Source organism: Pongo pygmaeus, chromosome 16 (genome assembly GCF_028885625.2).
Source record: "Pongo pygmaeus isolate AG05252 chromosome 16, NHGRI_mPonPyg2-v2.0_pri, whole genome shotgun sequence".
Taxonomy (NCBI): Eukaryota; Metazoa; Chordata; class Mammalia; order Primates; family Hominidae; genus Pongo; species Pongo pygmaeus.
This window is the reverse complement of record NC_072389.2, coordinates 89,748,813-89,769,776: the sequence shown is the minus strand read 5'-3', so window position 1 is coordinate 89,769,776 and position 20,964 is coordinate 89,748,813. Positions and strand designations below refer to the sequence as shown.

The 20,964-nt window shown below is 43.5% G+C and overlaps 1 protein-coding gene across 2 annotated transcripts in view; it reads right to left on the bottom strand.

The window, feature by feature from the left end:
* HOMER2 (homer scaffold protein 2) overlaps positions 1-20,964 on the bottom strand; it is a 139,092-nt gene that overhangs the window by 15,755 nt on the left and 102,373 nt on the right. For both annotated transcript variants that reach the window (XM_063652835.1, XM_054451757.2), the window contains exons 3-5: positions 17,653-17,784; positions 6,587-6,679; positions 1,525-1,631 (exon numbers count right to left, since the gene is read on the bottom strand). In XM_063652835.1, coding sequence (XP_063508905.1) covers positions 1,525-1,631; positions 6,587-6,679; positions 17,653-17,784 — 332 coding nt within the window. The remainder of the gene's footprint in view (positions 1-1,524; positions 1,632-6,586; positions 6,680-17,652; positions 17,785-20,964) is intronic.

The following is a 20,964-nucleotide window of genomic DNA, read 5'->3' as shown; positions in this document are numbered from 1 at the left end:
GCAACCTTCACCTCCCAGGTTCAAGTAATTCTCCTGCCTCAGCCTCCTGAGTAGCTGGGATTACAGGCATGTACCACCATGCCCGGCTAATTTTTGTATTTTTAGTAGAGATGGGGTTTCACCATGTTGCCTAGGCTGGTCTCAAACTCCTGAGCTCAAGTGATCCACCCACCTCGGCCTCCCAAAGCATTGGGATTACAGGCATGTGCCACCACGCCCGGCCAATACAACTCTTAAACGGGCAACTCTGAGGAGGGAGGCTTCTCGGTCTGAGGGAGACTGGGGAAAGCCTGCTGAACCCCTACTCCTGGCCAGCAGAAAGTCCTGGGTGTGCTCATGGCACCGCCCTACACCATGAAGCCCAGCCCAGCCTGTGGGGAATGCTCCACATTCTCAAGATACAAAATCATAAGCACCGCTCATGCAGTAAATTAAAATCTTACTGATATCATTATGGGGACTGTGTTACATTTATAGATCAATTTAGGAGAAACTGATACTTTCAAAATATCGAGGCTTTTTGCCACATCCCAACAGAATGTCTATTTATTAAACAATTATTTTATAAACCTTGAAATCATTTTAAAGTTTGCTTCACATAGATCTTGTATATTTAAGTTTATTTCTATGTAGTTTATGGTTCTAGTTCATATTGTAAAGGATCTCTTCTTCAAATATATATTCCACATGACTTTTTTGTATATGTGACTGAGTTTTGTGTGATTTCATATTTTAATAGTTTATGTTTTCACATGCGTTTCTCAGATGTTCAAAATTCCTTTTTTTTTGAGACAAGAGTCTCACTCTGTCATCCAGGCTGGAGTGTGGTGGTGCAATCTCAGCTCACTGCAGCCTCTGCCACCTCCCAGGCTCAAGCAATCCTCCCAACTGAGCCTCCAGAGTAGCTGGGACTACAGGTAAACACCACCATAGCTGGCTAGTTTTTAAAATATTTTTTCTAGAGACAGGATTTCATCATGTTACCCAGGCTGGTCTCGAACTCCTAGGTTCAGGTGATCCACCTGCCTTGGCCTCCCGAAGTGTTGGGATTACAGGCAGGAGCCACCATGCCTGGCCAAGAGTCAATGTTATAGATAAATAAATGATAAATTTGGCTCTTCAAAAACAAAACAAAGCACAAGCACAAGGGTGCATACAAACACACACACACACACCCTCTGTCCACACATGTACACTCACACAGTCACACACACTCTAACACACACACTCTGACACTACCACACTCAAGTACATTCACCTTCTCTCCACACATTTACATACTCACAATCTCTCACACACACACACTCTCTATTTCCCACACACACACAAATGGATGCTGATGTGGTTGGCCAGAGCAAGGCCATGAAGCCAGCTCGCCTTCCTTTCATCAGGAGACAAGAGTGGATGCTCCAAGCAGGTCCCAGTTTTCTCTCCCAATTTCCTGAGACCCTGTCCAGCAAGAAAGGCTTCTAGGGAAGTGCTGAAGGTGGAGAAAATAGGATCTGGATTTTAAAACAGCCTTACCTCTGTGTCAATGCAATCTTCAGCTTGTCATTCTCAGACTTCAGGTGTGTGTTGGCTGGACCAGCGTGAGAGGCCTTTTCATCGTCCGTCCCATTGACACTGGATGCCTGAGTAGAAGATGGGGTTTTACGCCCAGATTCCCGGCCAAAGTGAATTATCTTCACGCGTTATTGCTTGTCCGCACGTCGGCCGCAAGTTAGGCATAGTAAGAAACTGTTTACGAGTGTGGACGAACCAACTCATCCAACCAGAATGCAGCAAAGATTAACAAGTTTTTGTTTTTGTTTTTTAAAAAACAAGCTAACAAGAAAGAAAACAAAACCTAACAAAGACTATCAAGACCAAAGAAAAAGGCACTGAAGAGACCATGTGGCGTTCATAAAGTCTGTGTGCTTTACTGACAAGGGAACACCCGGGCCAGTGCTCACAGTCTTTTTACTTATGCCTTATGGAGAAACCTACCAACTTGGCAGATCTGGTCTCCTGAAATACCACAGGGCAGAAGCCACAAGGGAGGAGGGACTGTTAGAAACAAGGAATGAAAAAGCACATATTAGAAAAGGAGACAACTTAAATATCTTGGGGCTATGGAGAGTTAGATCAACACATTCATTAAAGAAACAAGAACCAGGTCCTGATGTTTCCCGGCTCCCTTACTACTTAGTGTTGTTATGAATATATTCAAGTATTTTCCGTAAGTCATACCACATAGAGGAGAAATCTCATCTGGTGCTAGATAAGACCTTAGAAAGATCTTATTTAGCCTCAAATAAGTACATGGGCAAAGGAAGAAACTAGAAGAGAATGGTGCATAAATCCAAGTTTCAATTTCTGAATTTCAAAAAAAATGCCATAAACAAAATTAAAATGAGACAAAAATCCAGGGGGTGGGGGCGGGGTGGGAATATATGCAGCAGTACATATGAAAAACAAAATGTTGGCTGGGTGCGGTGGCTCACACCTGTAATTGCAGCACTTTGGGAAGCTGAGGCGGGCAGATCACCTGAGGCCAGGAGTTTGACACCAGCCTGGCCAACATAGTGAAACCCTGTCTCTACTAAAAATACAAAAGTTAGCCAGGCATGGTGGCATGCACCTGTAATCACAGCTACTCGGGAGGCTGAGGCAGGACCCAGGAGGTGGAGGTTGCAGTGAGCTGAGATTGTGCCACTGCACTCCAGCCTGGGCAAAAAGATGGAAACTCCATCTCAAAATAAAAAAAAGAAAAAAAAATGTTAATATCTTTCCTATATTGACAAGCTCTTAGAGTCCTCATCTTTTAGAGCTACGTGCTGAAATATTTATGGATGAAATTAAACATCTGGGATTTGCTTTAAAATATGGGGGGGGGGGAATGAGTAGGTGCATAGATTAAACAATTGGTCATAATTTCCTAATTGTTAAAGCTGACCTATGGGTACAGTAAGGTCCATTATACAATTATGCCTAGATTTGCATATGTTCAAATTTTTTTGTGTTTAAAAATAAAGCTCTTGAAAATCAATAACACAAAAGATGAACACCTTAACTTAAAAAGGGGGTAGGTAATTGATATTCACAAAAGAAGAAAAGCATACAATCGATAAACATAAAAATATTTAATCTCACTAGTAAAGAAATACAAAATGAAGGCCAGGTGTGGAGGCTCACACCTGTAATCCCAGCACTTTGGGAGGCCAAGGTAGGCAGATCTCTTGAGGTCAAGAGTTCAAGACCAGCCTGGCCAATATGGTGAAACCCTGTCTCTATTAAAATTACAAAAATTAGCCAGGCGTGGTGGCGGGTGCCTGTAATCCCAGCTAATGGGGAAGCTGAGGCAGGAGGATCCCTTGAACCTGGGTGGCAGAGGTTGCAGTGAGCCGAGATCATGCCACTGCACTCCAGCCTAGGTGACACAGCGAGACTCTGTCTCAAAGATAGAAGATGAGAGAGAGAGAGACAAAGAAAGAGAAAGGAAAGAAAGAAAATTAAAAAAAAGAAAAGAAAAGAAAGACTTTTCATCTGTCAAATTAACAAAGCTTTGCTGAGGGTGTGGGAAGAAAAAGCCTTATTCGCTGCAGGTGGGAGTCAGAATGGTATATTTCTGCAGGCTAAGTTTGTGGTGTGCATTAAAAGCTTTAAGAACGTCCATACCTTTAACCCAATATCTCCATTTCAAGAAGTTATGCAGAAACCACCAAATGCACGAAGATATGCAAGAACATTCATCACAGCGTTATTTATATTAGTGAAAAATTAGAAATGCAGATGTCCCAAATTATAGGTTAACTGAATAACCTGTGATACCGACACTAGAATGCTGTCCAGTCATTAAAACACTTTTGAAAAGGAATAATCATGACATAAAGTTAAAAGGTATAATATAAAATATATACTGGAAAACTATGTTAGAAAGATACACACCAAAACACTAACAAAATATCTTCAAGTGATAAGAAGGTAGATGATTTCTATTTCCTTCTTTACAGTATGGTATATTTTTCCTATATACAATAAACGTGTATTGCATTTACAGTCACAAAACAGCCCCACATTAAGTGTTTTTGTAATTAGGCTGCTTAAATAACTAACTATTTTGAAAACTTAATCGAAGTGTTCATACTCTAACAGATTCAGGAAACCAAGTAATTTTGTGATTACTAATTTTAAAAAACATACAAGGGCCGGGTGCAGTGGCTCACACCTGTAATCCCAGCACTATGGGAGGCCAAGGCAGGCAGATCACCCTGAGCCAACATGGTGAAACCCCATCTCTACTAAAAATACAAAAAAATTAGCCAGGTGTGGTGGCGCATGCTTGTAATCCCAGCTAGAGAGGCTGAGGCAGGAGAATCCTTTGAACTTGGGAGGCAGAGGTTGCAGTAAGCAGAGGTTGCAGCAAGCTGAGATCGCATCACTGCACTCCAGCCTGGGCAACAGATTGAATCTCTGTCTTAAAAACAAACACACAAAAAAATAGTCTTTCTTTTTTTTTTAATAGAGATGGGGTTTCGCCATATTCCCAGGCTGGTCTCGAACTCATGAGCTCAGGTGATCCACCGGCCTTGGCTTCCCAAAGTGCTGAGATTACAGGTGTGAGCCACTGTACCCAGCCTTAAAAAAATACATACAATAACCTCTATACCTGGGGAAATATCAGGAAGGATAAATACCACTAAAGATTAGAAAAAAAAAGTCATTCCTAAATAATACATATACATTAAATAACATCTTATTAGGTATACATGTATTTTTAAGGTTTAAAATATTTAGCTTATGCCTGTAGTCCCAGCTACCTGGGAGGCCAAGGCAGGAGGACTACTCAAGCCCAGGGGCAGCACAGCAAGACCCCATCTCAAATAAATAAAACATTTGAGAGGGAGTAAATATTAAAACAAAATCTTATCTAGAGAAGTTCAGATATTAAACTCAAATATATCACTGTACTATGCGGTATTCTGAAAAAGACAGTATATTAGAAACTTTCTAGACTGTGGACAATTTCAGATGTTAAATTTCACAGATCCTCAAAGATTAATCAAGTAATTAGCACACAAAATTAATGGTATCACTTAGATCATATTAAAGATTATTTAGAAAGATTCAGAAAAGTTCCTGTCTACTTGAAATCGAATTCACGTGCATTTCCATAGGTCCATGTGGGCATATTTTATATGATGAGGCCAGAACAAGGTACTGGGAACATAACTCAAGGCAGACATAGGTTCTGCCTTTGTGAAACATCCTGAGCCACACCAAATCTTCTGTCCCAAGGGTCAGCCACAGCGCTGACAAACCCAGGGTCCCTCTCGGCATTCTCTCCCCTCCTCTCTGAGCACCGACATATTGGGCATACTCCCTCCTGGGGTTCAGCGATGCTGGAATTTCTCCTTCCCTGTCTTCTTTGCTGGCTCCCATTTCATAACTGGGCCTATTTCCTAGGGCTCCAGCATCTGCCCTCCTCTCTCCACTGCTTCTTTGTGCACCCGAGGCTGCAGCTACTGCCCCTGTGAGGCTGATGGTCAAGTCTAGAGCATCGATCTTGACTGCTCAAGATGCCCAGGCCTCCTGGTTCTCTTCCTGCACCCTGTCCTCATTTGCAAACCCCTCCCCGGGCTTCCCTGGCCCAGCTATTCTCTCCTTCACAGCCCCTTCGACAATCTTTCTGCCCTCAGTCCCTCCCTGCCTGCCTTACCATCTGCAAGCAAGCCGACCCTCTCAGGTGAAATAGAAATCAACAGTCACAACACACTTCCAACGTCCACCAACTACTCAAGAATAATTAAACAAATAGCTAATAAATAATAAATTACCCAGTAATGAAGAATTCTAGGTCTTCACAGTATCTCCAAGCACATCCCCACGCCTCCCACAGCACGCCTCAGCCGCCACCATGCAGACTCCCGGCTATCTTGCTAGTACATCACACTTACTCCTGCCCCTAAATCTTCTCTCTTGAAGTCTCTCTTTCCCTGGCTTTCTACATTTAACCCTGTCACTAGGTCAAGACTTCCCCCACCACCACATATACTAATCTAGACATCAGGAAACTGGGTGTGTTGATTTCAGGTTAAAACAGGTCCTTTTCAGTCAATCATCACACTTTAGACAGACTATTCAATTCCTGGTCAAGCCAGATCTCCTCTGTTAAGACACAGCTGTTGGAATAACATCTTCCACCTGACCTCTGTTAAAACCGGAGATGAACACAAGGGCTGTCTGACATCAAGTCTCTCTCTTATGGGCACAAGGTACCCTATATAGAAACTCACCTCCCAGCACAGCCAGGAGACATGCTGCCTCGTCACTGGCATTTAAACACAGTGACCGCAGAATGTCTCTCCGGGGCCAGGATGTGCATTAACTCCAATCTCATCAACCATTTTCTGTCAGAAATACAGTACCACATCCTAAAAAATTCAAGAGTCTCACAAAAACATGTCACTGTGATCAGGCTAATAGTTGAAAAAGCCTTCAAAATGACCTACTGTCAAAATTCCCTATTTCTGGCCAGAAGTGACATGGAACAAAGAGTCCCTATCACCAACCCCACTGGGATTTACTTCATAGACAAATATCTTACTTGGGAATGATTACTTGAGGTCTCGATTTTCTCCTGCATCTTGTCTTTGGCTATCTTGGCAGCTTCTTTCACCTCCTGGAATTTCTCTGCAAACTGAACATCAAGAATAGTTATTAAGGCTTTTATTAACCTCACTCATGGCTGGTATTCAGAACCCACTTTTATTTATTTTGCATCTATTTTAGGTCCATACATTCTGTATAAATCCAGAAGAATTTTATTTGCTATTAAATGAATACAAGGATGTATATTCCAGTAAACAGCACTGGGCAAGGGCAGTTCTGAACCTATATCTAAGCTACCGAAGCTAGTCTGATGATGATGTACTAAAAACAAATACAAAAATGGCAAATGAAATTTGGCTATACCACAAAAGCAATCCATGGAAAACTTCATAATCCATACTGAAAAGATCCAAAACCTCTTAGTGTCATTTTTTTCTAGATGAATACTAAGTATTTAGGAGTGAAATGTCTTGATGCTTACAGTTTAAAGTACTTCAAAAACAAAAGAGATGAAGAAATGTGGGAAAATGTTAACAACTGTTAAATCTAGGTGATGTGTATATGGGTGTTCGTTATACTATGCCCTCCACTTTTTATTAATATCTTAATAGTTCCATAATAAAACAATTCTTCAAGTCCTGGGACAATCATATCACTCACTAGCTTATTGTCACTGACAAAGTGGCCAATTTTAATTAGCAAATTCCTTGTTTGAACAGAGAATAGCCTGTGATAATGCTGGTATGTATTACAAAGTAAGAGCTAAATATGGTTGCAGACAAAACAAACAAACAAAAACTAGCAAGCTGCAAGGCTACCAACAATTCTGCAGGTTTTACTGAGAACTCATTTATTTCTGAGCACAGGCTATCCTCTGAGTATCTTCACAATGCCGACAACAGTGGTCTCCTTTAGGAAACCTTGCCAGATAACAGATGTAGGCGAACCTAGCACACTAGGGTAAGCAGTAAAGGTCAGTCTTTCTGTTCTGGCCTGTGTTGCAGGCCCTGTCAATAAAGCCACAGCTGGGGAGGCTTCATATTTAACTATTGCAATGCTGGCAGAGGAAAATCACATTACCTGTTGCTTAAAACACGAGATCCAGCAGGGATGAACAAAGCCTCCCTCACCTTTTCTTTTTGGGGACCTCTTAAGGAAAAACATCATTATCATGAATTCCTTTGTGGCAGGGTCCACACCTTTCCTCTTTGCACCCTCCTCCCACACCTGGCAGAAAGCAGGGACAGTACAAATAAGTTTGTTCAGTGAATGAACGAGTTCTAGGCTTGCACAGCCCTGTCCACTTTAGGAAAAAAAATCATGTAAAAGACTTGGTTCCTGTCTTCAAAGGAGCTCCAAGTCTATCTAACAAAAAGATTTTGTTTACATTCAAACACATGAGAATCAAAAAGAAAATCTCAGACAGAAAGCTTAAAATATAATGAGATAGGATAAGCCCTATGATATGGTTTGGCTGTGTCCCTGAGCTTTGGCAGGATCCCCATGCTGTGTGCAGTCTACAGACTTGGTGACCTGCATCCCAGCTACTCCAGCTGTGACTAGGAGGGACCAAGGGACAGCTCGGGCCATGGCTTCAAAGGGTGCAAGCCAAAAGCCTTGGCAGCTTCCACATGGTGTTGGGCCTGCAGGTACACAGAAGTCAAGAATTGAGGTTTGGGAACCTCTGCCTAGATTTCAGAGGATGCATGGAAACGTCTGGATGTCCAGGCAGAAGTTTGCTGCAGGGGTGGGGCTCTCATGGAGAACTCTGCTAGGGCAGTGCAGAAGGGAAATGTGGGGTCGAAGACCCCCACAGAGTCCCCACTGGGGCACTGTCTAGTGGAGCTATGAGAAGAGAGCCACCGTCCTCCAGACCCCAGAATGGTAGATCAACCGACAGTTTGCACTGTGTGCCTGGATAAAGCCACAGACATTCAATGCCAGCCCGTGAAAGCAGCTGGGAGGGAGCCTGTACCCTGCAAAGCCACAGGGGCAGAGCTGCCCAAGACCATGGGAGCCCACCTCTTGCATCAGTGTGACCTGGATGTGAGACATGGATTAAAAGGAGATCATTTTGGAACTTTAAGATTTGACTGCCCTGCTGGATTTTGGACTTGCATGGGGCCTGTAGCCCCTTTGTTTTGGTCAATTTCTCCCATTTGGAATAGGTGTATTTACCCAATGCCTCTACCCCCATTGTACCTAGGAAGTAACTTGTTTTTTATTTTACTGGCTCATAGGCAGAAGGGACTTGCCTTGTCTCAGATGAGACCAGACTGTGGACTTTTGAGTTAATGCTGAAATGAGTTAAGACCTTGGGAGACTGTTGGGAAGGCATGACTGGTTTTGAAATGTGATGACATGAGATTTGGGAGGGGATGGAAAAATATGGTTTGGCTCTGTGTCCCCGACCAAATCTCATCTTGAATTGTAACTCCCACAATTCCCACATGTCATGGGAAGAACCTGGTGGGAGGTAACTGAATCATCGGGGTGGGTCTCTCCCGTGCTGTTCTTACGACAGTGAATAAGTCTCAGGCGATCTGATGGTTTTAAAAACGAGAGTTTCCCCACATAAGCTCTCTTCTCTCATCTCCTGCCATGTGAGACGTGCTTTTCACCTTCTGCTATGATTGTGAGGCCTTCCCAGCCACGTGGAACTGTAAGTCCAATAAGCCTGTTTCTTTTGTAAATTGCCCAGTCTTGAGTATATCTTCATCAGCAGTGTGAAAATGTACTAATATACCCTATCAGATACATTTTAAATAAATAATCATTTTTAAAGGTGTGGTATTAGTAGATGCATGATGGAACAGAACAAACAGGTGAGAAATGGGCCTCACCTTTTATATAAAAAATTAGCTTATGACTAAGCGGGAAACAGAAATTAATGAGGAAGATTATTCAACATATAATTGAGATAACTTTAGTAAATTGAGGGAAATGAATTTAAATCCCACAAACCTGTAGCATGATAAATTACTGATGAGTTAAAGGGGCAAGAAAAAGAAAATCAAACTTTAAAAAATCAGGATGCTTCTGAAGAAAAAAAAAAATCTGGATGCAAACAGAACTGAGCATGTATCAAGCTTCTGCTTGAGAGGTGGGTGGATAATTTTCTAAACTTGGAAGAAATTTCTTAAAACCCACAAAAGTGACAGACTTCACTACATAATAATTTAAAGCTTTTGAATATAAAAGGAAAAAAAACACTAAACCAGAAGAGAAACAACAGCCTTGGGAAAATATCTATAGCTAAGCTAGTACAACAGAAAAAGGGCTATTTTCTTTAGTATGGCAAGAGTTTGTACAAACTGAAAAGTATGAAAAGCCCAGTAGATAAATGGCAAAATTCAGGAAGAAAAAATGCAATAACAACTTACAGAAAACATCATTCAGCCTTGTTGGAAATGTAAATCAAAATGATGAGGTACCATTGTTTGCCTGTGAAATGAGCAAACCCTAAAGACAATTAGATTCCCTGTGCTGGCAAGATATTTCTGGTAGTGTTGTGTATTGGTGCAGCCTCACTGAGAAACTATTTGGAAATATGTCTTGTTAGTGAAAAAAACATTCATACCTACTGACCTAGTGATACTGCTTCTGGGAAACTATTCTGCAAAAATAATTGAGAATATGGGGGGAAAAGGCCCTCAATACGAAGATGTTAATTCCAGCACTGTCTACAAATATGGAACACTGGAAACAACCCAGTGGGCCCTAGAAGAATGACAGAGAGAAACTTCCTCTCAAAGCCTCCAACTAGCAGAAGAAAAGTGCCAGTCATGACAGCCGCCTAGTAATTGTCCTTTGGTGAAAAACTGCCTCCCTCCAAGTCTTGCATTTTCTAATATTTCCCCCTTATTCTTAAAAAATATATATATATATGCTTGTAAATTTGGAAAATACAATTTAGAAAAAAATATTTTTTATATGATTGTTGGCTGCATGTATGTCTTCTTTTGAAAAGTGTCTGTTCATGTCCTTTGCCCACTTTTTAATGGTTTTTTATTGTTGTTGTTGTAAATTTAAGTTCCTTATAGATGCTGGATATTAGACCTTTGCCAGATGCAGTTTGCAAAAATGTTCTCCCATTCTGTAGGTTGTCTGTTTATTCTTTTGATAGTCTCTTTTGCTGTACAGAAGCTCTTTAGGTTAATTAGATCCCATTTGTCACTTATAAGTAGGAGCTAAATGATGAGAACACATGGACATACAGAGAGGAACAAACACACACAGAGGCCTATTGGAGGGTGGAGGGTGGGAGGAGGGAGATGATCTGGAAAAATATATACTTTTTAACTTTTAATTTACATAAGTTATATATATATAACATTTATTTTATATATATATATATATATATATATATATATATATTTTTTTTTTTTTTTTCCTTTTGAGACTGAATCTTGCTCTATCGCCAGGCTGGAGTGCAGTGGTACAATCTCGGCTCACTGCAACGTCCACCTCCTAGGCTCAGGTGATTCTCCTGCCTCAGCCTCCTACTGAGTAGCTAGGATTACAGGCATGTGTCACCACGCCCAGCTAATTTTGTATTTTTAGTAGAGACGGAGCTTCACCATGTTGGCCAGGCTAGTCTCAAACTCCTGACCTTAGGTGATTCGCCTGTCTCAGCCTCCCAAAGTGCTAGGATTACAGGCATAAGCCACTGTGCCCAGCTATATATATAAATTTAGACCTACGGTCCCATTGAGGTAGGAGGCAGGACTCAACTCTGGACCAGACGGAAGACTGGTTAATGGGCTCACCAGAGCCATGACAGTTTACTCATTCCCTGGCAATGACCTAGAAGTTACCACACATTTTCTGGAAATGTTTGAATAACCTGCCCCTTAATTTGCACGTAATTAAAAGTAGGTATAAATGCGACCACAGAACTGCCCCATAGCTGCTCCTCTCCACACACTGCCTACACGGTAGCCCTCCTCTGCAGAAGCAGCCACAGAGCTGTAACACTGCCATCTCAATAAAGCTGTTTTCTTCTACCACCAACTTACCCCACAATTCCCTCCTGGGCAAAGCCAAGAACCCTCCCAGGTGGAGCCCCAATTTATGAGCTTCCCTGCCCTGCAACACCATCATCCAAGATAAGAACAAACCACATAATCTTCTGATATTTTTCTGTCTGTATATATGCATTCATTACCTACGTTTCTTTTAAAATAGATTATATATCTCATTTTATGGCCTCTTTTGAAATAAATGATATTAATACTTCCATGCCATTATATGATCTTCTACTAAACACCATTTTTTTTTTGAGACAGAGTCTCTGTCACCCAGGCTGGAGTGCAGTGGCGTGATCTTGCTCACTGCAACCTCTGCCTCCCAGGTTCAAGTGATTATCCTGTTGCAGCCTCCTGAGTAGCTGGGATTACAGGCGCCTGCCACCACACCTGGCTAATTTTTGTATTTTTAGTGGAGACAGGGTTTCACAATGTTGGCCAGGCTGGTCTCGAATTCTTGACCTCAGGTGATCCACCTGCCTGGGCCTCCCAAAATGCTCGGATTACAGGCGTGAGCCATCACGCCCAGCCTCTATTACACATCTTGATCGCTACATATTACCCTGAGGGATACACTGCAGTTTAACCAATTTCCTATTACTGGATGTTAGGGCTTTTAAATTTTTTTTGTGTTATAAATGACACTGCAATCTTTGTACTGATATCCTTATACTCAGTTACAATTGTTTCCTTAGAATAGATTCTTGTCAATGAAACCCATGGATCAAAGGATATTCAAATTGCAAAGGTTTCCGAAATGTATTGCAAAATTCTCACATCTTCATTAAGGTCATTTTTTGGTACTTATTAAAACTGTGGTAATAATTTTAAACAAAATCATTGTCATGATAGAAAATGAAACCATTATTGTTTGATTTCATTTGTGGCTTCTTTTGGCCTTAGCCATTGAAGACCTGAGGCAAACACTACTGTTTATTCAAAATCTGTTTCTTTTCCCGTAGCTTAACAGAATCTCAAGTTTTTCTGGAGCAGGAAATTTCCTAGGTGCTAGAGAATGAAAGCTTAGTCTAAGCCAATCATGGAAATCCGTTTCCCTGGTTTTTGGTGGGGTAGGGGAATGGGCTAGGGACCCGGCATTGATAATGGGGCCCAAGAAGTCTGCCGGCGGGTTGCTGTGGTACCAGCCTCTTCCTCCTCCCTCTCACCAAGAATGCAGGTGTGATGGGTAGAGCTTTAGAAGCCATCTTATCACCACAAAGGAAAGGCCAATAAGAGAAAAAAGAAACAAATGAAATCCATGCAGATCGTCAGACCCAACATCATGGAGCCACTGTACTAGCAACCACCTGCCTCAGGACTTCTCCTTCACATGAGAAGAAATTATCCCATGTATTTAAGCACTGTGATTAGGTTACCTGTTACTTGCAGGAAAAGCATTCTACCTAAAACATGTTAAAATAATTATTAATATCCTCCATTTTAAAAATTAGCTGTTAAATCAGGACCCAGAAAGGGAGGAGATAAAACAATGTTCTTAACAACGATACTGAGTGAATAAAGTGACTATATGGGGACAAATGTGAATTACAGATGAAATCATTGAAATGGGTCAAAAGCAAATGCCATGCATGTATCGGGGTTTGGCCAGATCAACCACGGTGCACTGGCAATGCCATCCTGGGTCGCTCCCTCTTAAGGGCAGAATGTGTTTCCTTCTGCCTGTAATGAATAAGATGGAACCAAACTTAAAACAGTGACAACTCGAGGTCAAATGCCAGAAAGAAACTAAACTTTAACCACTGGCTCATTCTTGTATTTGTTCCTCCTTCTGTCTCCTTTCATAAGCTCTTCCTTTTATCAGCACATGCAAGTCCCTTTTCAATTTCCTTCAGTAGGCTGGGGTTTTATGTCCTCTCCAGTGGGTGGACAGACGAGTCCCAGTTTACTTCTGAGAAAACACAGCTTCTACTATTTTTGGACAGCCTATCTAAAGAGCAGGAAATTGCCCTGTAATAATACTTTTTGGACTGTGGTTGGGAAATAGTCCTTATAATGGAGCAGTTAAGACCAAGGCATCTATTTTCTTGCTGGGGGGTAGAGAGGGAAGTATGCATAAAGTGTTCTTAGATGAAAATGTCCACACTGGTGTTCCTTTCTCTAGCCTAGTTATAGTGCTTGATTACCATTCCCCTACAGGGCTGTGGGTGGTTGCTCTGGGAAGTCAGGAATACTCAGCCTGGCTGTCCCCTCAGCACACACCTTGGGAGCCCTTGAGGTCAAGTTCCTCTGTGCTAGCTGTCACTTGCTGAGACGGCCAGACTCACTCCATGATAATTTATCAGTATGTGGTTAATCATTTCCTTCAGAGAGCAGGGGAAGAAGTTGATTTGAAACATTTGGACAAAGGGATTATCTGAGGGCTTCTCTGACAAGTCTTTGTGACGATGGAGGTTGTGGACACAGAGCAGAACTCCAGCACTGCACCAGAGGCTGAGTGGCTTGGGAGGATAGTGCACTCCTCCTTAATGATAGGACATTTTCTTCTGTCTGGGAAAAATTAGAGGTGGCCATCCCTGGAAGCCGGCACAGCTAAAGGTCTCTTCAGTTCTCAGAGAGGCACAGAGCATTTAACTTGGACAATGTGTTTTGGTTTTCGTGGGGAGTTCTCCCTGCTGTCGATTCTTTTCATAGAAACCTTCCCTCTTTCTACCTAGCTGCTTGGGTTCCTTTAAAGATTGAAGAAATTGTTCCAGGCAGCTGTGAGTGATTCTCTCAAACCATCCTTGGCTTCAGGGAAGAACTTCCAGCCCTGGGAGGGAACAGGAGCACATGACCAGGACAGGCCTGCCAGGGATCACGTCTTGGACAGAAGCTCCCAAGCCTATTTGCCTGGATATGAGGCAGGTGTGGGAAGGGGCCACTCGGCTGAGGGGAAGGGAGTTCCCAACACACCTGTCCTCATCAAGCACCACTTCAGGAGGGAAAGACATACACCCCCATTACCCCCTCAGACAGAGGTTCCAGCTAATTATTCTTTCAACAAGTCACCATCTCATTTGCTTCTGCTTTAAACAAATTCTCTCTGCTCCTCACAGCACCTGTTCCTGTTCCTCTTCCCCGTTTCAGAAAACGGCCTCACCACCCTCCATCCCTCATCACCCCAGAATCTCTTCTTCCTCTTCTATTCACCCCAGTTTTGCCAATATTTGCGCCTCAGTATTTTTTAAATTTCTCCAACTCTTAACCCTTTATCAGTTCTACCCTGGACTAAAACAATCTAATCTGACTTGCTGCCAGAAAAAATTCTACCTAAAATGCAAATCTGAGCATTTTCCTTCTGGTCTTAAAATCCTTCTCAGGCCATAGGACAAAGTCCAGAAGCTCTGGCATGACCAATAAAGCCTTCCAAGACTGGACCTTAGCAGCCTTACCCACCCCAAAAATCCTGGACACTCCATCAACAGTGAACTCTCCACAGCTTCCCTCACACACCTCACAGTGCCACGACTTCCCTCCAGCTATCCTGTTGTCGGGCAGACGATGGAAAAGGGAAATCCTCCCTGTGGACAAATCCTGAACATCTCATGGTGCCACATGCACAGCAGAGGTGGCCTGGATTTGACATCTCAGCGGGAATGGTTAAGGGCCTAGCTGCATGAGGAGGAACCGGGAAGAAACAAGGTGACAAAGAGGTTTGAGAAACAGCAACGTCAATGGGTCCAAATGGAACCAGAGCCTGAAAATACTCATGTTCCATATGCATGCTCTTCAGAGGCCTTTAGAGAATATTTCAAACTAGGTGGCAGGAAGGGCTGTTCTATGGATACCCAGTCATTCGCTTTCTCCAGGCAGCTTGGTACTTGCTCAAAAGACTTCAGGACACACTGGCCATGATGCCAGGGGAAAAGGCACCAAATGGCCTTGAAAACACATACTCCTGCTCTCCACGGCCACCCTGACTCCTGGCCCTGCTGAGCATCCTACTGCCAACACAGTGACCCACGCCAAGCATCACACCTCTAGGCACCAGCCAGCTCCCTGGTGAAGGCTGATTCCACTGGGCCCCTTCTTCCAGGGGAAGAGTGATTTATCACCACCAGAATAGACACTGTGGACTGCCATGCCTCTGCCAGCCCAGTCAGCCAAAGATTTACCCAGCACTTTCTATCCCACTTGACACTGCTTCAAACCAAGTGAGGCTGCAGAGAACTCACTTCTCTGCATATGAAGTGAAGCAAGAGTCTGATTGCCATAGGATTCTCAGCTCCTCCCAGGTACCATATCAGCCAGAAGTGGCAGGCCTTACAGAAATGTGCTGCACTTGTGCCTGCTGAACATCCAGGATCACAGCACACAAGCCCAGGAACTGAGGGATTGTGGACGGAGAGGACTTCTCCCATAACTATCTCCAATGACCTGCCTTCGAGATTTTTGCTTTTTGTCCATGTTTCCAGGCCCTGGTGATCTGGAGGTTTCAGCACCCAGGAAAGAATGCTTCTGTAAGAGGGCGGCATGAGGGTGGATGCTCAGAGTGCCATCAGGCCATTTTGGGCTTCTAAGGAAACAGAGTCCTCGTGGAAGTACCTTGGGATGCAGAGGAGGACAGTCTGTGGGGTATCCCCACTGGGGCGCTCATTTGTGACTAGGTATGGGATGGCCGGATCTGTGCACTGGGGACCTCCTTAGAAGTGTGTGTGTGCACACACATATGTGAGTATACACTCACATGCACACACACTGGACAAAGGAAGGGGACAAGTTAGCAGGCCTCTGCTGTGGGAGGCTTCCTGACTCACCCTAATTTCCCCCTCTTTAAATATTGTCTTCAATACACACAAGTAACCCAAGCAGTCAAGTCTGTTCTAGGCAACTCCATCAATTCCCCAAGAATCTGGAAATTTGTGAAGCCCTGGAACAAGGGCCACATCTCTGCATCCTCAGTGCTGAGGATGGTGTCAGCAGAGCAGAGGCTGGGTCAGCACTTGTCCAGCCAGTCAGTCAGATGTTCACAGCAAGGGTCTAGAGAAAAACAATTCTTAGAGCCAAGCTGCCGGAAGCAAGTCTGGCTCTGGCCCTTCCCTGGATTTGCAACTCTCCCCTGCACTGCTTGAGAGACTCCAACATTCTTCCAATAAATTTCTTTGACTTGTAAACTAGTCAGTCTTACCTTAAACCAAAATATTCCCAATACTTACAAAGGGCTCTTCTACCACCCTAAAGGGAAATGTAGTCTCTAAAACAGGCTCTCAGCCCCTTTAAACTGCTGAGTAAGGCCTCTCAGAGGCAATCAGTTTATTCCCTCAGTTCTTGAGGTTCTCCAAGTCTGTGGTCAGCCAAGATTTGCTCCTCAACACCTTTCTAACCATCCAAGGAGTTTGTCCCAGGCCCCTTGGAGAAGTGACTTGGAGCTATGAATCCTCTCCCTAGAAAAAAAGTAACATACACACACCACTGTGTGGCATTTTAAGGCACGTGGGGAGTCCGAGCTAAGAGCTTCCATTATGCATCACCTTACTCCCCAAGAGCTCCAAAAACAGAGTCACTGACGTTGACGGCTGTCAGAGACAAAGTGTGCCTTACTTCAAAAGGGGTAACATGCTTATTTCATCAAGATGCATTCTTGGCAGCAGGAACACAGTCTCTTCCTTGGAAGTCCTATAGTAACAACCCTCCAATAACTGCCTCACACAGGAAGGTCACCTAATCCTCAGAGTCCTGAAAACCCAGTGGATCTGGTTTTGGCACACAAGCCAGTGTTCAGTCTGTGTGCTGATACCGCTGGGGCACACGGAGCACTGGCTGACACCTGGAGGGGAGGATGGACTGGCCACACAGCAACTTCAGGCCCCAAAGCAGCATTTGTTAGATATGAATTTCCCTTCCCCAGATGACTTCAGTGAACCTGGTATTTTAAAAGGGCCTCTGCTTTGGCAGCCCCATGATGCCAGGAGGAGTGAAACCAAAGACCAGAAAGGAATCCTGCTCACCAAGAGCACATCCCTCGGTGGGCAATCACTGAATGAGGATGGCATCTGATGCGGGACTTACTGCACTGTGCATAGGACCACGTTACCTTTGTCAGCTGCTGCTCAGAGGAAAACCCCAAACCAAACACCGTGTTGGCTCTGCTGTCGGCCCACTGCCCAAACTTCTGTGACGTTTTGGTGAAGGTCATATTCGGTGTGATTGTGCTGTTTATGATCACCTGCAGAAAAACAGCCCAAAGAGTGAAAATTTAAACGTTGAATGAGACAAAGTCATTCCTTAGAAAGTCTTCTGTTGGCAAAGCCAGTGCTTCAAGCCTGCATCCCCTGCCCTGTTAAATTTGGTCCTGCGTTCTCCTGGAACAACCCATGCTGAGTCAGATACACAACCATGAAAAGGGGCAACTTCAGAGACTTAACAGTCGGTCTAAAATAAGATCCTACATGTTATCCGTGGGAGAAAGTCTCTCCTAAACAAAGAATAGTTTCCCAAACTGCTATTTATTTCCCCAAAGCTGCCACGCATCAGAGTGCCCTTAATGGCTAGCCATGTCCCACATTCTCGGAAGAACTGCACTATGTCGCTTTATGAGTCACCTGGAGCCCCAGTGTCCAACTCACACAATTGAAAATCTCTATAAGCAGTTGAGGCCTGCTGCTTCCCAACAGGAAAGAGCAGGTACAGTCCAGTTAGGATAATTTGTGGAGGGTTAATTGACAAAGAAACTAATTATACAGGTGTGAGTGGGGTACAGGGAATCTGTAAGGATGGTGCAGCAGCCTGGTGCTAGCTGTCACCACTCCTTGGCCTAAAAGAATGAGGGGATGGAGAGGCTACAGACCCTGGGAGGGGGAGGGGTCACGTAGAGCAAGCTACCTTGAAAAGAGAGGTTACTTTCTGTTGGGGGACACAGTCAGCACATGGTGACCTCACAGGAGTGGGGAACTGGGGGAGCAAACACCCTCGCCTCTCTCCCTTTGATCTCCACTTGCCATTGGATAAACCCAGCTAGAAACCAGAGGGCTTGGGAGCCCACTGATGTCTGCAAGTTAGCCCCTAGGGACCAGAGCAGTGTCAAGAAGGGTAGAGGATGAATCTGAGGTGGAAGAGTAAGAAGATAATATCTAGCACATGGTACATTTATTCATTCAAACATTTATTGAACATTTACTATACACCAGACATTCTGCTAATCAAAGATACAAAGATGAATGAGTCAAGGTTCCTGGTCTTTCAATGGCAAGTAGTCAGGAAGAGGGCAGAGACATCAAACAGTTGATAAGGGTTATAAAATATCAACAACGGCTTTTACTCAGTAGAAATCATTGGAAACCCTAAGACTCTAAGAAACACTCAGGAAAAATACTCTTGGACATAAAGGATTACTGGGCGTCTATGTAAGGGCAGGGTAGCAATAACCACTGGCTGCTTCCCCATCAGATGATCTGAACAGGGAATAAGAGCAATCTAAGTAAATATTCTAAAGAGTGAACCTACCAGCACTTTTACTTACTAAGGTTGTTTATTCTCAATGGTCAACTCAGAACACTTTCCTTGTAACTGATAAAACAGAGAAGAGAAAAAAGTTTGAATGGCATAGGGCTTGCTTTCCGTGGTAGGAACCTGAGTCTACTATTTTGCTAAAGGACAGACCTTCCAGATACAAACCCTTGCCTTAACTAAAGGGATCTAGACAGTAAGTGACAGCTGTCAGTAGTAACAGAAGTATCATTGCTATTGCTAGATCTACATTTATCTATCTATCAGACTATTGAGTTTGCTGATAAGCCACTGGCTCAAGAGAAAACCTTAGCTTAGCTGGTAAAATAATTTTTAGAATACTAACAACAGCAATTACTATTTGTTGAACACTTATTGAGTGCCTCATTTATATTAGTTCACTTAAACCTTACAACGAGCCTATGCATATGACTATTCCTTCATCTCACAGAAGTAACTGAGATTTGGGAACGTTTTTTTGTTTGTTTGATTTTTTTGAGACGGAGTCTTGCTCTGTCACCCAGGCTGGAGTGCAATGGCATGATCAAGGCTCACTGCAACCTCCGCCTCCTAGGTTCAAGAGATTCTCCTGCCTCAGTCTCCTGAGTAGCTGGGATTACAGGCGCCCGCCACCACACCCGACTAATTTTTGTATTTTTAGTAGAGAAGGGGCTTCATCATGTTGGCCAGGCTGGTCTCAAACTCCTGACCTCAGGTGATCCACCCACCTTGGCCTCCCAAAGTGCTGGGATTACAGGCGTGAGCCACCACACCTGGCCGAGATTTGGGAAAGGTTAAACTAACTTGCTTAAGGTAACACATTAAAGCTGGCCAGTAGGAGACTCTAGAGATAAAAACCCAGTTGTCTGACTCCAAGACTTGTCCTATAAACTTCTATATCATTTTGCTTCTCATTTTATACATGATGAAGGAAACAAACATTACTGCCCCTCTTCTTTTCCCCATCTATGAAGTACTGATGTTCATGTGCTACAGTCCAGCTGACTTTTCCTTTCTTTATAATAACCCTTCCATAATGCCAATGTCCATGTGAGTTAGGACATTTTACCAAATGTTTTCCATCTGGAAAACTGAATGCAGCATGAGAAGTCAAGACATCTGCCTACTGTCACTGGACACTATCAAGAGATGGGGGCAGGGAAGCAGGGCGTGGAAAATGCAGATCTAAACTACTGGCAAGTGTAGGGGAAAGCTATGGGACCTTAGAGGGTGGGGGGATTCTGGCTCAGCCCCAAGCAGGGCGGATATGGTGGAACTAAGGCAGACCTAAGGAAGGTGTGTGGCTGGGAGGTGGATCAGGATGGATCACGTGACCCCAGAAAGCCAACCCTGGTCATCTCTCAATTACCAGAATCCTGGGAGGACAAAGCAATGACTACATCCATTCAGAAACTGGATTCATTTTAAATCTTGCTGCTACCTCACTGCAGGCCTACGCCCCTAGGTCAGTCACCACACCCCAAGTCCCCTTGAAAGGCAGTGGAAAGAGGCTGGCCAGAGTATAGGACATGGCTCTTAAGCTCACCCCAAACAGGCTGTCCCAGAGGCAGTCAAGCTGGAATAACAATGGTGATACCCCCTGCTATTTCCTTAAAACTTAGTTTCTAGGGCACTTTTTCACAGTCTTTAATCCCCATTTTTTTCAGATGGCGAAACCGAGGCTTAAAGTCAAGGGACCTGTTCAAGGTCATAAAACTAATAAGTGGCTAAAAAGAATATAATGTATGTCTTACTTACAAAGCAACAACGAACTGATTTCAAGAGCTAAGTCTATTTACGATGGCTGGAGGTTCATTCAGCTTCTTAAATCTGTAGACTCATCAGTTTTTAGAAAATTCTCATTCTTTCCATGAATATTGCTTCTGCTGTATTCTCTCTC